Consider the following 16,363-nt stretch of genomic DNA (forward strand, 5'->3'; position numbering starts at 1 on the left):
GTAACACAAACTGCAACTGTATTGGAATTGGAATTGAATTGGAATTGAATTGAATGCTAAGAATTGAATTGAAATTGATTAGCTGTTAATTTCACTGCATTGGATTGGAATTGAAATGAAATGATTTTGAAATTGAACAATTGAATCGAATCGAATTGAATTAATTCTAAAGCAAGGTGGATTGAATTGGAATTGAATAGTAAGACTCCAGGTGTAGAAAGAATTGAATTTGAATCGAATTGAAATCAATTTTCTGGAGTGAAATAACAATACCCTCTACCAAAATTATCGCTTTACTGAAACAAATTTGCAATTTGAATGCTAATGGACAATTGAATCATTGTAAGTTGAATCATATTATTACTCCTCAGTCAATAATTCATCTTATATTTTGTCTTTTTCTGTTCCATTTACAGCACACGATGGTGAATTTTTAACACAACTACCAAAGGTGAAGCTTTTACGCAATGATAAAAGAGAAGGTATGTACAAGATGTGTAGGACGTAGAACAGTTATCCAAAATTTGTTTTGTCCAAATAAGGCCGTGTTCACATTACACAATGTGGGTTCGTACCTAGGTAGTGAAGTGGTGTCGATCCACATCGAATCCACATTGAGTTTGCGTTCACACTACCAAGCTAATCTACATTGAAAGTGGGTTATGACGTAAGTGGAGCGAATCCACATACCTACCGTATTTCGTCGAATAAACGCCCCCGGGGGCGTTACATTTTCCCAAGGGGGGGCGTTTATTAGAGGTCATTTGTAGCACGACAATTCCCGTTAAAATCATTAGGTAAGCTTAAAAGTCACGCTAAAATGACGAACTATGAACTTTTGACACTGACTTTTGGTTCACTTCCGAGTTTCTGATTTTCACCATTTATTGCTGCTATTACCGACCATGTGAGCAACTTGGTAAGCTTACTACACAAGATAGCATGGAAATATCAGAATTTTTGAAACATCTTGGTTGAAAAAAGTGGTGGGGGCGTTTATTTGAGGGAGGGCGACTATTTGATGAAATACAGTATGGCAAAAGCTATTTTGTCATTGGATACTTTGCTCCGACATTATTTTGATTTAATAGTTTTTGCCCATGCATACTTCGGTCCATCAAAAATTTGCCCAACATTATTTTGGTTTAATATTTTGTCCATGAATAGTTTAATGGTTTATCTAAAATTTGGTTATTTTGGCATACTATAATTTGTGTATGCAAACAAAATAATTGGACAAAAAAATCAGCAAGAAAATTTTTCAATTGGCTAAAAACTTACAGAGACACCATAAATAAATAAGGACAAAATGTGGTGGGCCAAAACTCAATTTGAATAAATAATTTAGTACTTTGGATCAAAGTTATTGGACAAATTGTTTTTGGACGAAGTGTTGTAATATCTATTGATCAATAATTTGACCATCAAGAAAAAACTAAAGCTGAAGACATAACGTAAGAAATACCATCAAATATTCTGGTCTTATTCTGTAGAATGATACATTGAAATCATTTTGCTAATTATGGTGTGTTGAGGAGTACTCAGTTCAACCATGGAAGAAAGAGATGAGAAGGAACCACAACGACTTCGATCGGCCAAGTTTTAATCCGCTTATCCATTGACGCATGAAAAGAAAAGCTATCAATGGTACTTACTTTCATGTATGATCCATTTACCGCGATCGATGCTTGGCGAAATCATTACTGGAAAAAAACTATAACAAACCCATCCAAGAACAAACAAACGCTACCCAGAAGTAAGATTATGGAATTTCACTGATGCTCTGAACATGTATAGTAGCTTTGTTTTGGGATCTACAGTCAAACTGTTTTCTTGATCGTGTTGTGTAGAAAATGTCCTTTAACACATCGAAAAGGTCATCAAAATCGGCCGGTTATTTGCTGAGTTTCATCTTTAGCAAATAAGGTAAGATTTTGGTGACTTTTTCGATGAAAAATAGATGCAAAATGTTCTTAAATAATGCACAATGTTTCGGTTGAGTCCGGTACATGAAACCTGTTTAATTTAATAGTTTATATGTGTATAATCGTAACTAGCTAACTCGTTTCAGTGCCAAAGACTGCCAACTCTGAGAAAAAAAGTCATCAAAGTTCGGGAAAATTGGGCGAAATGGAAGAAAAAGATGTAGGCCATCAATGACCGATGATCACGTCACCAGAGAAAATCCTATGCTTGCACGGAAGGTCATTAGTTCAAATCATCCTTCAGACACGCTCCAGAAGACATCCAAATACATAGAGTACAATACCAATCACCTATTTAACGCGGGTATTGATCAAAGTAAATCCTCATGAATAACAATGTCAATTAAATGTCGGTAAAGGGAGTGGACAAAGTAAATGTGTTCGTTGTGGTTCCTTCTTATCTCTTTCTTCCATGGTTCAACTGATGATGCATACCAATATGTGACCATCCTCCACAACTGAGCCAGAATGTCGCCAGTGCCACTATTGAGATATGCTCCATTGAACCTAACAATAAAGAATAGGAAACAAAGGATTTATTGACTGTTTTATTGATTTTTCACTACTTAAATGTCAAGTACTATAGACATGATATACATCATTTTAAAGCTAATTTCAAGCAGAATATTTTGGTTGAATATCTCAAAAATGATGATTGGCGACTTCAGGGCTCAGTTGTGCTGAGGGGTCACATATCTCTAATACTAGTTTTAATACACACACCAGTTTAATTATCCCAACAAATTATTGAATAGACTGTATTATGGTATAGGACACTATTTTGTTTGAAGTTGATCGATAAGCTTCGATAAGTGGTTAAAAAAACCAAAAAAAATGGGTCATTGGATCAAAGCAAGATCTCCATTTTTTGTTTGCTTGTTTTGCATTGTTTGGTTTAGTTTTGTTTTACTGAAATGTGATATGAAAGCAGATGAATTATTTATGTTGCCTATGAAATATCTATGGCCAAAGTGTTTACAAAATTGTTGATTTTTTAGGGAAGCTTCTTTGATAGGTCTGTTGCTATAGACGAATCCAATTTCATGCATTCCTACACCTCAATGGCAACCAAAGCTGTCGGCTCCATCTCACCTAAAATGTGAAATGATGCGGCCTTGGAGGGTATTTTAAACTGCATTCTATCACCCGTGTTACACGTAGACAAAAGAATGATGGCAGTTTACAACACAAAATAATCTAACATCGAATTTTAAGTGGCTTTAATCCACCCAATTGGGCAGTCACAACACCAGTTAGGTGCTGCGGGACCCAATAATGGCCGACCAAATCCTGACTATGACTTGGCTCGTTGGATTCGTCTATAAGAGAATTAGTTATGCACTGGAGGAAAAAAAAATAGTTATTCAAGGTTGGAACTAGAGAAACTGCTATTAAGAGAAAAATTCTGAGGTGTTTTTTTTCAAAGCTGGATAAAGTTGTACATTTTACTGTTGCTTCTATTGAACAGCCAGGGACATATTGAATTCGCTGTTGTAGTGCATGTTAGAAACCATTGGTTACTGCTCCAAGCCTGGGCTTGTACACCTGTTCCGAATTTTGATATGCCATAGACTTTGTGTTGTGATCATTTTGATCAGTGGTTTGTAACAAAGAAAGCATGATCCAGTTGACCTAGCAACGGTCATATTCTAACATGCATAACAACAGCAAATTAACATGCATAGCTGGCTGTTTAATAGAATCAAAAGTAATTAAAATGTACAACTTTATCCAGGTTTGAAAAAAAAACCTCAGAATTTTTAGTTTTTTATTAATAGCAGTTTTTCACTGGATCCAACCTTGAATAACAAGAAATTTAGGGTCTATAACTTTTGGTGGGGGTGGAAATTGCATTTTTTTGCGTTTTTTGGCTTCCCAAATCGCATTTTCCTCCGGTGCTTAGAATTAGTGATGTTTTTGATTTCATTGACAAGTTGAGGGAAATGAATTAAAGAATGCTTCTGTAGTAAATGCCAAATATATCTCTATTGATAATGGTAGCAAGGTTGATGCTCCTTATCACACTTGAATGAAAACTAAGGAGCAGTTTATCCCTCCTTGCAGAAAAATAAGCTTTAAAAAACAAAAGATAAAATCAAAATCCTCCAAAACTCTGCCATGCTGTATGTCACTTATGTGTGTACAGGCAGTCAAACAGCGGATAAAGATCCTACCGTTTTTAGCAAAGACGGCCTGTTTGTACACGCTTAAGCAAACTAAGATATGGCCTTTATGTGTACATGCTGGCATTTAAAGATGATGCTATCACTATTTTTGTACCCCACCATCTTAATATACCCTTTTCTGTGCTACTATCTCTCTGTTTATATAATCTATGGTGTGACATCTTTGACAAATGCCGACTTCCAGTGAACAGTTGAGATGATTTTTCTGAAGGGCATCATTTCCTACATTTTATACATTAAACTAGTTATTAGGACTTCTGCTCGATTGAATTATGGGTTATCTTTTGTACTGTTGATTTATAGATCTATATATTTCATGTGGCATTACAAGACCAGAGAAGATATTTTACCCTTCCCAGAATCCTTTGCAACATCCTTTGCATCACTTTATTACATCAAATGACACTTCTATATTACTTTACAGGTTTTCTTTGTTTTCATTTTCAGAATAGACTAACTAAACGTGGGTCAATAGTAAAAAAATAAACATAGTTTGCAAGATCTGGTTGTGCTGTTCTTTGAGATACTTTTTGTCACTATCGACCCATGTTGTACTAAATAGCAAATCATTACTGATAAATTGAAATGGAAGAAATGCATTGTGGGAAGTGAGATATATAAATGTAGCATAAGCAAGTTGTCAGACTTGGAAGATTTTACCATAAGTCTTGAAGAAGTATCATAAAAGGGTGTAGCTTTGGCATGATGGAGTCACTTTGGCAGCTTCTTTTTTTTTTTGGAGATCACTTTATTGTATTACTCTACTGTATTATTAGTTGAACTTGTGAAGAGTGACATTCAAAAAGCTGCAAAAGTTTTCCACTTTTATTGTTATTCCTTTTTATGGTAACAGAGTTATGCTTTAAAAGCTTAATTGAGATGTACACAAAGATTGAAAAGTTTTGGTTAATTTGGACAACCGGATAACCATTATTTCGAACGCTGGTGTGGTTCTCCTTCTGAACTTGCATGACTTGTAATCATTGTAAGATATTGAAATGTGAATTTCAAAAAGGGGCTACGAAAGTAGTCTAAGCCCTCAGGAGATGAGCAAGTAATAATACACATGTAGGTGGTTTCCATGTTATAATTGACTTATATAGACTCCTTAATATTTAAGAACAATTGATGGATTATCAACAGTCAAAACAAATGGATAGATATCGCCCAGGTGGAATTTGGCAATCTAGTTAATCAAATTGATGAGTGCGGCTTTTCTATCAATCAGTGCAGGCAGCATACGAAGGACTCGACTGTGTTTGCACAGCACTTTACACAGTGTTTGGGCCCATAACATGGCTGAATTGAAAGTGGATGTCTGCTTATACAACCTTGGTACTTTTAACTTTGAAACCTGTAAGCAATATTTCTAAAATACCTTTAAAAATCTAAATTAAATACAGAAGAATGTGTGTATTTTCAGTCATAATGTGGAAAATTGATAACAATTATATAAAGTATGCAATTTTAACATACTGGAAATTCCATAAATATTTCACGGTAGATTTTTGAAAATTGAGAACTGTCCCTACTGAATCTTGATCTATAAACATCTCTTTTCAGAGCCATCCTACTGAATCTTGATCTATAAACAGCTCTTTTCAGAGCCATCCTACTGAATCTTGATCTATAAACAGCTCTTTTCAGAGTCATCCTACAGAATCTTGATCTATAAACGACTCTTTTCAGAGTCATCCTACTGAATCTTGATCTATAAACAGCTCTTTTCAGAGCCATCCTACTCAAGGGGCAAATACCAATGATCATCGGGCAAGGGATGGAGCTCTCACTATGATACTCTGTAGATACAGGCCAGTCTATGACCCTATTCATACTCCACTTTGTGCAAACTCAAGGGGCAAATACCAATGATCATCGGGCAAGGGATGGAGCTCTCACTATGATACTCTGTAGATACAGGCCAGTCTATGACCCTATTCATACTCCACTTTGTGCATACAAAATATTCGGGGCGAAGTATTCGCTGAGGTCTTATCGCGCGATAAAATTAATTCATACTCCATAGTTCTAGCGATAAAACATTTATTGAAAGGTTAGTGTTGCTGTTTCATTGTTGATGTTGCCAAACCTTGTGTTTGATGATGATTTTAGTGATTGCCAGTTATATCTTGAAAGTACAGTAATTTTATGCATGATGTGTAGTTGTATATTGGGGATTTCTATATACGCTTCAAAAACATTTGTAAATTCATTAAACAGGTGGGCAATGTCATTTTTCAAGAATGTTAAACACATCAGAATCATCGTTGGCATGAATGTGGCTATAATAAATAAAAGTTGTAAAACGTGAACACAGGCTATAGTGAAAGTTGCATTAAAGGCACATAATACAAACAGAGTGAACTTATACACCCGGGAACTTAGTATACCATCAGTATTTAAAGCGGTTGGGGTATAAATGGTCTGCACACTTTGGGTTACTTGTGATATTTAACAAGTCAGGAAAGTTTTGTATAGCGATTTTTAAATCTTACTCATCGGTCATCATAGTGGTCATGAATCACAGCTCACAGATGATGGTTTTAGGGATTTTCTCTAGTAGATTACAGCTTTCTGTAGATAAAAAAAGCGCAGTGATATATAGCGCGCTGCACACAGGCACAACGCCTAGACATTGATCCACTAGCCTCAGCACACTTTACAGTGTGAAGAGATGAATGCCTTGACCTTGCCTGCCCGAAGTAAGCTTATCAGAAACTTTTATTGTATGCTAATATTCGCTAGAGTTGAATAAAATCCAATTAATCGCGCAAAGAGTTTTTTAATCACGGAGATCGTAAAATTCCGCCTCAAGATTTATCGCTTGAAAAAAGTTTTATGAAACAGAACTGAGTAATTTAAATATAAATTGATTTATAAATATACAAAATGATTCCAGCAAGTCTGTGGAAAAAAACACACTCTTCATTCTTCAATTTTAAGAATGTAAATTTTTACTAGGTTAAGATGGGATTTGTGTAACATAATCCGGTCTGATTCAATCGCTTGACTGGCGACAAGCTTCAATCTGGCAGATCAGTAACACTTTATGTGTAGGAAAATACTTATCAGGAACAAGCAAATCTAATCATGTTACGTCGCCTCTATGCTCGAACGAGAATTGAAAGCTACATTACAAAATACCAGCGCAATCGCTTAGATTTGCCAGCCAATTTGTGTGAAATCCATGAACTGGTGGAGAGAGTGGAGTAAATCGCTAGGGTTTTATTAAAGTCACAAGATGAGATCTGTGGTGAAGATGGTGTTCTAAAGATGAAAAGGAAACTGAAGAAAGCTCAGCAGCTACAGCTTAAAGGTGTAGGTTTTCAATTTACCAAGTCGTACTAATTCACTCAAAAGGGAATATAGGAGAGACATCAGGCTATTCCGTTTAAAATCAACACTACCCCTGTGGAAGATTTTGGAATTGCTTCCACAGTGGGAGTATGAATTTCAAATCAGGCTATACCCTTTAAAATCTACACTCCCCCTGTGGAAGATTTTGGAATATCTTCCACAGAAGTATGAATTTCAAATGGAATGAACACATTTTGCAGGTCCATTTGCATTTCATACACCCTCTGATAAAGATATAGGAGAGACATCAGGCTATATCGTTTAAAATCTACACTCCCCCTGTGGAAGATTTTGGAATATTTTTTCACAGAAGTATGAATTTCAAATGGAATGAACACATTTTGCAGCTCCATTTGCATTTCATACACTCTCTGATAAAGAGATATAGGAGAGACATCAGGCTATATCGTTTAAAATCAACACTCCCCCTGTGGAAGATTTTGGAATAGCTTCCACAGAGGGAGTATGAATTTCAAATGGAATGCCCCTTTCAGCTCCATTTGCATTTCATACACCCTCTGATAAAGATATAGGAGAGACAGCAGGCTATATCGTTTAAAATCATCACTCCCCTGTGGAAGATTTTGGAATATCTTCCACAGAGGGAGTATGAATTTCAAATGGAATGCCCATTATGCAGCTCCATTTGCATTTCATACACCCTCTGATAAAGATAGAGGAGAGATATCAGGCTATATTGTTTAAAATCAACACTCCCCCTGTGGAAGATTTTGGAATTGCTTCCACAGTGGGAGTATGAATTTCAAATGGAATGAACACATTTTGCAGTTCAATTTGAATTTCATATACCCTCTGAGAATGATTGAACCGTATCTTCCACAAAGAGAGGATGAGTAATTGAGTATCAAATTGATAATTCCATTTCAATGTCATAGTCCTCCTGTAGAAGATATTTCCCAAATCTTCATTAGGGGGATTGTGGGCTTTAAATGGATCAGCCGATTTTCATTGGCAATATGGCATACACAGTGACTCCCACATGATTTGAAGATGCCAATCTTTGATAGCAACTGAACCTATACAAAAGTGAAGGAACTTTATTGGATTAGGACGAAGATGTGATAGAGCCTGCTCTGTTTTGATTTTAAACACAGAATAAAGTGCCTGAAATGGATACAAAATTGACAGAGTAATATTAATCTAATTAAGGTGCCTTCAGCAGTAAGGGATGTTCAGCAGCAATTCCATCCAATAAAGCTATGGGCTAGTTTCAATATGTTTTGGAATTCAAAAGAGCAAAGTATTAGCTTGAGATTGGAGGAGCATTCAATAACAGGATTTATTGACACTTAGTGTTGACTTTCCTTGTGGTACATTGTATAAAATAGGTGAAAAAGTGCATTTTGAGTGTTTATCACTGATTAGTTGAGGCAGTATTTTGTGGAGCTATTTCTCTAGTATTGCACAATTATGTCAAACAAAATGAGTAATTTGTCAAATTATAGTCCAGTTCCGGGCTTCCGGCGGCTTCCGGCTCAGTTCTGGCCTAAGTAGTTCTGATCCAGTTCTGACCCTGGTACACAATGATACTGCTGAAGCTGCGTAGTCCAGCTATGATGCAAGATCCACCCTGATTACTTCTCTATTTCATATTGGCACTCATTAAGCAGGTTATAATTTCCTAGCCTGTAGCCAGGGGGTGCGGTGGGGGTGACACACCCCCATAAATCTTCAAACGGTCTGCTTTGTTTGTAAAAAATTGGGCCAAAAATGTAATATTGATAATTATGAACTTTCTGTGATTTTAAAAAAAAATTAGGACCCAAAAATCAATTGCAGAGGGGATAGAGGTCTACTTTTGGCCAGATTGAAGATTTCTCTTGAAAAAAAAATCTGCATTTTGGAAAGTCCGCACCCCCACAAAAAAATTCTGGCAACAGGCCTGGCTGCTATATTTCCTAAGTGTGTGTATGCACTCTTTGTAAGATTTACATGACCAAAGAACTGTGATCACTGATTCTCCACTACACTCCTAAGAAAGCGTACACAGCCTAAGAAAGCAAACAACACTCACAGAAATATATTGCAATAAATGCTATGTACATCTGTCTCATTTTATTCAACCTTGCCAGCCATGTCTGTTGAGTGGCCTATTCCTAGTCCTACTTACAGGACACAACTTTATATTAAATCACCCGCCATATAGATGAGTTGATCTCAATGTTTATCAACAAAGGCAAGGCACTGGTAAATCGATATGCTTGAGCGAACTGCATACAACCACTACACTGCACTGCACAAAATCAACTCAGCAGCCAGGATGTCTCGAAACTACCAACTTGTGACTTTATGCTCATTTCTTGGTAGCAGGTCAGATGTGTTCTTGAATCATTCTGCAATATCGGATATGTGGAAGACATACTTGTGCATTGAGCCTTTTTGATATTTGGTAGTGTTAGGTGAATCAGCAATGAAGTAGGACTACCTACACCATGCCATTACACTTCTACTGGGCCAGTAATGTGAAAATTGCACTCTCCTGCTGACAAATTTACCCCGGATATTTGCCCGCCACTGGTAGGTGGGCGGGTGTCAGTATTCATCCATGGCCTGAAAATGTTGATATGTCCTACATGTACTAGCATGACTATAAGAATTAATGCAAGTATGTTTGTTTGGTTTACAGGTCGACAAATTTGCTAACAATTTGTGTCAAAAAAAATTGCAAACTTCTGTCAAGATTTTGGTCAAAAATCAATGTTCGGGCTTCACAAAATAGGTTTCTTTGTGAAAAATGTCCAGCTGTTTTAGTGTTTCATACAGTAATAATTTAAAATGTTGTCAGAAGTTAATTTCATTATTTCATGCAATCATTAATTGCTTGAAAAAAGTTTGAGTATATTTTAGAACAGTCATTTTACTTTAATGTTTTGTAAGAGTATTGATGATAGCTATAAATATTCAAAACAAAACTGTCTACTGAAGATAGCATAAATGAGATTCTCAATTCGTAAAGGGTGTTTGCAATACTGATTTACTGATAATAATGCAGCTTTATCTTGTTATAATTAAATTACAAAAATGTATGGAAAATTCACTTCTAATAAATGACCCCTTCCGAAACATTATGCCCTGGGGGCTTTTATTAGAGACTATACGATATTGATATGTCTCGCAGTGGCGTAGCGTCATAGGGGCACAGGGGGCACGTGCCCCCCCAATCGATCTGAAAATTAAAAAATCCCATAGGAAAATTGCGAAAAATGGCTTGTGCCCCACCCCCCAATCAGACCTGGTGCCCCCAATCATGGTCGGTGCCCCCCCAATGTGATGACCCACGCTACGCCACTGATGTCTCGCTATGTTGTGGTTCAAAACGTCTTGGATGGACTTTCACCTGGTACCGCCTCTATTAAGTCCAATTCGGACTCCACATCACAGCGCGTTGCGATGCTGTGATACTTTTAAAACTGAAATCTGAGCCAGGTTTTTACGAGCTTTTAAAACATCGCAGCATCACGCTATGAAATTAAAATGTACATTTTAATTTCATCGTGCAATGCTGAGATGTTTTAAAAGCGTGATGTGGAGTCTGAATAGGACTTTAGGCTATATACCTGTTCTACACCAAGGCCTCTGTTAACTGATTTGCTGTAAGAGTCTGCATTGTATTCTATCTATCCCACCATGTTGTCTGATGAAAATGATGCCATTAGCTCCAAGGAAAAGAAAAGAAGTAAACACTGCCAACTTTCATCACTGAATCTAGGCTGAAGACAATATTTATAGGGATAAAATGCATCGGTCCTCCTGTACATGTGGACAGTTAGTTACATATTGGATGTGTGCAGCCAGGTTATTGAGTTTTATTCCATTTATATTGCACAAAAGTTGTCATCGACTTAAGTTGTGTATTGAATTACGAAAGTGGATTAGCATGAATTAAAATTTGGTGTGTCTGATATGCTCTCAGGTCCCACAAAAAATGCTCTGTGAATTTATGGAAATATATACTGAAAAGAAGAAGAGCAAGGTATACCAACTTGATGTGGGGAAACAAAATACAGACTAGACGGTATGCAGAGGGGGACAAAAAACAACAAAAGTAGGCATAGAAGTAGGTAAAGTTCGATAGCCAAAAATGACCAATTCCAAGGCCCACAGAAGTGTTAAACCTGCAAAAACAACATGGATCAACGGGAATACAAAAGTGCACGGGAACAAGTGATGAAAATCACTATGCACATAAGCAGACATAGAGAACCAAACAACTAATGTAGGTACAGGCAAAGTTCGATGGCCAAAAATTGCCAATTAGCCCACAGAAGTGTCATGAAAACAGTACAAAAGTGTACAATGATGAAAATCACTGTGCACATAAGCAGACAACAACAAAAAAAACCCGACGTTTCGAGCAGATAAACTGCTCTTCTTCAGGGACAGACAACAAAATATAAAATCAAACAAATATATACTGGTATTGACTGAGCTCTGTTAAATGTGTTGTGCATGTCTACTTTTATAGCATTACATTACATTTCGTTGTATGTGTACATCCTTATGAGTAAGATACAAACCCTCTTGAAAATGTTTATGTCAAGCATATGGGCATTAACAGTATTTAATTGAAAAAATAATACTCATCGTTTGCGTCTGGCATCTGTTCTACTTGTGTCACGTTACATCAGTTTCTGTCATGCAATAATTAATTGGGCTTACATCATCAGTCTGTATTTATTATAGAAAAGGCTGTAAGTTAAAAGGGCATTTTGTGATCCACAGCCTCATCCCCCCACTTTTCTCCAAAAAAGTTGAGATTTTTATACCACTGGAAACCTTGGCTACATAATGTTTATGTACCAAAATTTCTTGCAGATTAATTAGTTTAGCAAAAATATCGTCAAATTTGAATTTTGTTCTGGTGCACCAGAACAAAACTACAACAGTGGCCTATCAACTGAAATTTTGGGAATAAGCTTTTTTCGTGGATATCTATTGATAAATGTCATAAAAAGAGAATGCTACGATCACAAAATCCTCCTTTAATATTATTATTCCATTTTTGGTAGAAAAGTTATTTATTTCTTTGCTCATTTCCAATGGAAGTCTTAGTGGATGAAAATTGAAGGATATTACAGCAAATGTACTGATCATGTTATTTTTTTCCATTTCAGTTAGCAATAATAATTATTGTACTGCTGATGAGTGACAACAGTATTGTGCTATGTTTTGAGAAGGTATAAATAGATGCAATTAGTTTGCCTCCCATGAATACAGGTGCATAGAATCCTCTGTAGAATGGATGGTCTGTAGGGCCATGGCACTAGCTCTGTAACTGGGTCATCGATGTTCACATAAGCCCCTTGTATCGAGTTTCTCAATACTTAGAAAATATGAATGAAGCTAGAGGCTGTGTTCTTGGGGGGGGTTGCATGTACCAGGCTTTTATGGTGTTTTGTGTAATCCAGAGTACCAAGGAAGCCTTCTATATTTTTGAACAGGTCCCCAGTTGTAGCTACACGGTGCATGGATGTGCAATGCACACCCAATTTCATAGCAAGGTCCACATGATCCATGAATGCAGCCAGGAGTGTAGTGGGGGTGCTGCAGATTGCCCCCTTTGAAATTATATTTTGAATGAAATCAGGACTGGAGAATGGAAGAACAACATTTATGTTAAATCCAACTTTGGGATTCTGTTTCTTCTCCAGCCATGCAGGACAAATATTGCAATGAATCTGGGCATTGAAAAGGCTGTGTGCCTTCTTGGATGGACCAGGCTTGTCAGTGGTGACACACCTGGGAAAGCATGGCCACCTGTCCTTAACCCTAACACGCCTGAGTACTACAAAATACTACTTGATATATGCGCTGTTCGTGCATGCATCCCACGTGGTGTGATGACGTAATCGCCTTAAGTGATATATAGGCACGGTTTCGCTGGCCAGCGAAGCCCAAGACCCATGGCAAAGCGTCACCGAGCCAGTGGTTGGCATGCGAGGGGTCTCTGGTTCGAATCCCACCCGGAGCAAACAACTTCTTTCTTTGTTTTCTCTCTTTATTCCTTCCTTCTTTCCCTTCCCGTCGCCAAAAAGCCCCTGGCGGGTTAGGGTTAGTGAGTACAGATAATGTTAACATTTACTCAAAAGATCCACATATGGTAGAAAATTTCTTGTTGAAAGAAGGTCCAAAAATTGTAGTTTTTGAAAAAGAGGTATGCCCTCTTTCTGGGGTTATACCAAATCCATTGGAAATTTGAATTTGGCAAACTTACGGGTAGACGAGGTATTGTTGGTCGAAGCAACCTAAAAATCGATTTTCATTATCTAGATCAATATATTATTGAAAATTAACACCTTGATGTTTTGTAAAAGTTCATTCTACAAATCGTATACTTTGCAAACTTGCTTAATTTATTGTTGTTAACTAGTTATGTACGTTTTACAAAAGTGTTGTTGTTTCAACCCTCTTTACAACGTAACTCAAGAACCGCAGCACCTATAAAAGTATATCTGTGATATTTCAATTCTTCTATACGCTCGCTATGAATTGAGCAATGCAGTATTTGCCAAAGCTCACTACCATTCGTAAGATGCTGCGAACTACCAAATCACAACAGTTTAAAATAATTAATAACCTTAAGGCAATATAGAACCATGAGAGATTTCCATCCTTAATTTTGGTGTCCTGTACAAACCCGGGGGGTACTCAAATTACATTTTTTCAGGGGTGTGATACTGGAACTCTGAAACCCTTACCCATATTTAGGGATTTTTTCACCTAAAAAAAAGTTTTTGACCAATTTTTCTCAAATTGGGACCCATATTTAGGGACTTTCGTGCAAAAAAGTGACCTATTAGAGTGGCACATCCCAGTATACCTTATCTAAATGTTAGTACCCCCCGGTAAAAACAATCACATATACATATCAATGACAATCAGTGGCAGTGCCAGGAATTTTTTTCGGGGGGCATGGAGGGGGAAGTGAATTTCAGGGCGGAAAAATCAACAATTTTTTTGCAAAATTGCCCCAAAAAGTGGTAATTTTCATAATTTTGGGTTTTTACTGGGAGCAACAAGGGGGGGCAAGAGTTCTGACTGGGGGGCATTTTCCCCCATGCCCCCCTCCCCATGGGTCCATATGGTAATAATGCTTCAGCGCTGATTAAGTTAATGGTAACCATTTAAGAAATTCTACTACACCCTCAAAAAATTCCAAGTCTTAAGACATTTGCCACCGTATGAATCTAGAAGACTAGCATTCAGAGAAGAAATAATATGATCAATTTGGGGGTAAATTGACATTATTCATTTGTCTCTTAAATGAATACAGGTGGAAATCTATAGAACTTAATAAAGACTGAGGCAGGCAGGTATATTGTACTATAGTGAGGCAACATAGTTTATATATGTCTGCTCATCCAATATATGAACAAGTAGGAGTACTACATGGTTGCATTAGTGTGTACACTCTAAGAAAAAGAGGTGCAACTTAGGAACTTTGTAATTCAATTATTCAGGGACTCGTCACAAAGTTAAGAAAAGTGAAAAGGAATGTTAAACCTTTTTGGTTCTAAAAATAATTTTCTTGGCTAAAGAACCTTTTTTTCTGTTCTATTTAGAACCTTGAAGGGTTCTTTCTTAATGGGTGGTTTTTAAAGGTTCTTCAAGCTTAAGGTTCTACAAAGAACCATTTCCTTGGCTAAAGAACTTTTTTTGTTTTGATTTACAAAGAACCCCACTGATTTCCCATGGGGTTCTTTATAGAACCAAAAAAGTTCTTTTGCCAAGAAAATAGTTCTTTGTAGAACCTTATCATTGCTTAGGGTGTTGCATATGGGACAAAAAAGTTGCAGCTTTTTTTCTAAGAGTGTAGTGCTACAGCTTTGGATTTTATTTTTCTTGCTTTTTGCTAAATGTTCAAAGTTCTAGGTTTGTTGGAAATGTACTAATTGATAACCACATAATGAGCGGTATTCCTTTGGATATTTATACAACTTGACCAATATTTGTCCCCTTCAGCATCAGATCCAATCAATTCAAACTCCTTGGGTATGTACTTGTTATGCTATGTGATGTCAAACCAGTGAAGGAATATGCACTTTATGTTCAACTACCTATGAAGTGGAGGCCAGCCTGTGAATAGCACACATCATTATAGTATATATTTAGCACTATTCAGGACACTTCTCGGTGGCATAAACTAAAAGCTAACTTGACTCTGATCAAGTCAAGTGTAGGCAACAATCGGGCTTATTACCCTGTCGATCGGAACCAACTGTAACAAGGTCTTTTATCATGGGTAATCTTGGTTTGGTGATGGTGATAATGTTGATGATGATGATATAATTGGGGACAAAATGACAAGAATGCTAAAGTTCATGCTGCTGTTTCTTCTGCTGCTATATATATTAACTCTGCAACAAGTTAAATAAAGTTTGAATTGTGGATCTTTTGCCCTTGATTTCGCCCCTTAAAATAATGTACTCCTCACTCTTACCCTGAATTAAGAGTCTACTATACTTCATTGAACTGTACTAGTTATAGGCAAGTATCACTAGGATCCACAACATAACATGCTCATCTATCGGGGCACAGTTCTTCAACCCCAATACATTTACACATTCATTGAATGACCTTTGAAAATTTGGGTACAAAAACTCATACTCTTCAACTCGAGGTCAAATTTTGCACTATGATTACTTATTGAGGTTATTGAACTATGCCATTGGGATGAGGCTATTGTGGTCCATAGCATAGTGTATCTAAGCTTACTAGAAGTCAAGACTTCTCTTCACTCCAAATTTGAATTATGTACCTTGTAAAAGAAACCAACTCAATTCTGTAACAGTACACTACAGAGCCAGTTACCTA

General features: G+C 36.8%; 1 protein-coding gene across 1 annotated transcript in view; it reads left to right on the forward strand.

Moving 5' to 3' along the window:
• Positions 1-16,363, forward strand: part of LOC140151949 (polypeptide N-acetylgalactosaminyltransferase 16-like) — a 274,100-nt gene that overhangs the window by 173,145 nt on the left and 84,592 nt on the right. Inside the window, 1 exon segment of the mRNA XM_072174254.1 lies at positions 417-482. Within this exon segment, the coding sequence (XP_072030355.1) occupies positions 417-482 (66 nt within the window).

The sequence above is a fragment of the Amphiura filiformis genome, chromosome 5 (genome assembly GCF_039555335.1).
Source record: "Amphiura filiformis chromosome 5, Afil_fr2py, whole genome shotgun sequence".
Classification (NCBI taxonomy): domain Eukaryota; kingdom Metazoa; phylum Echinodermata; class Ophiuroidea; order Amphilepidida; family Amphiuridae; genus Amphiura; species Amphiura filiformis.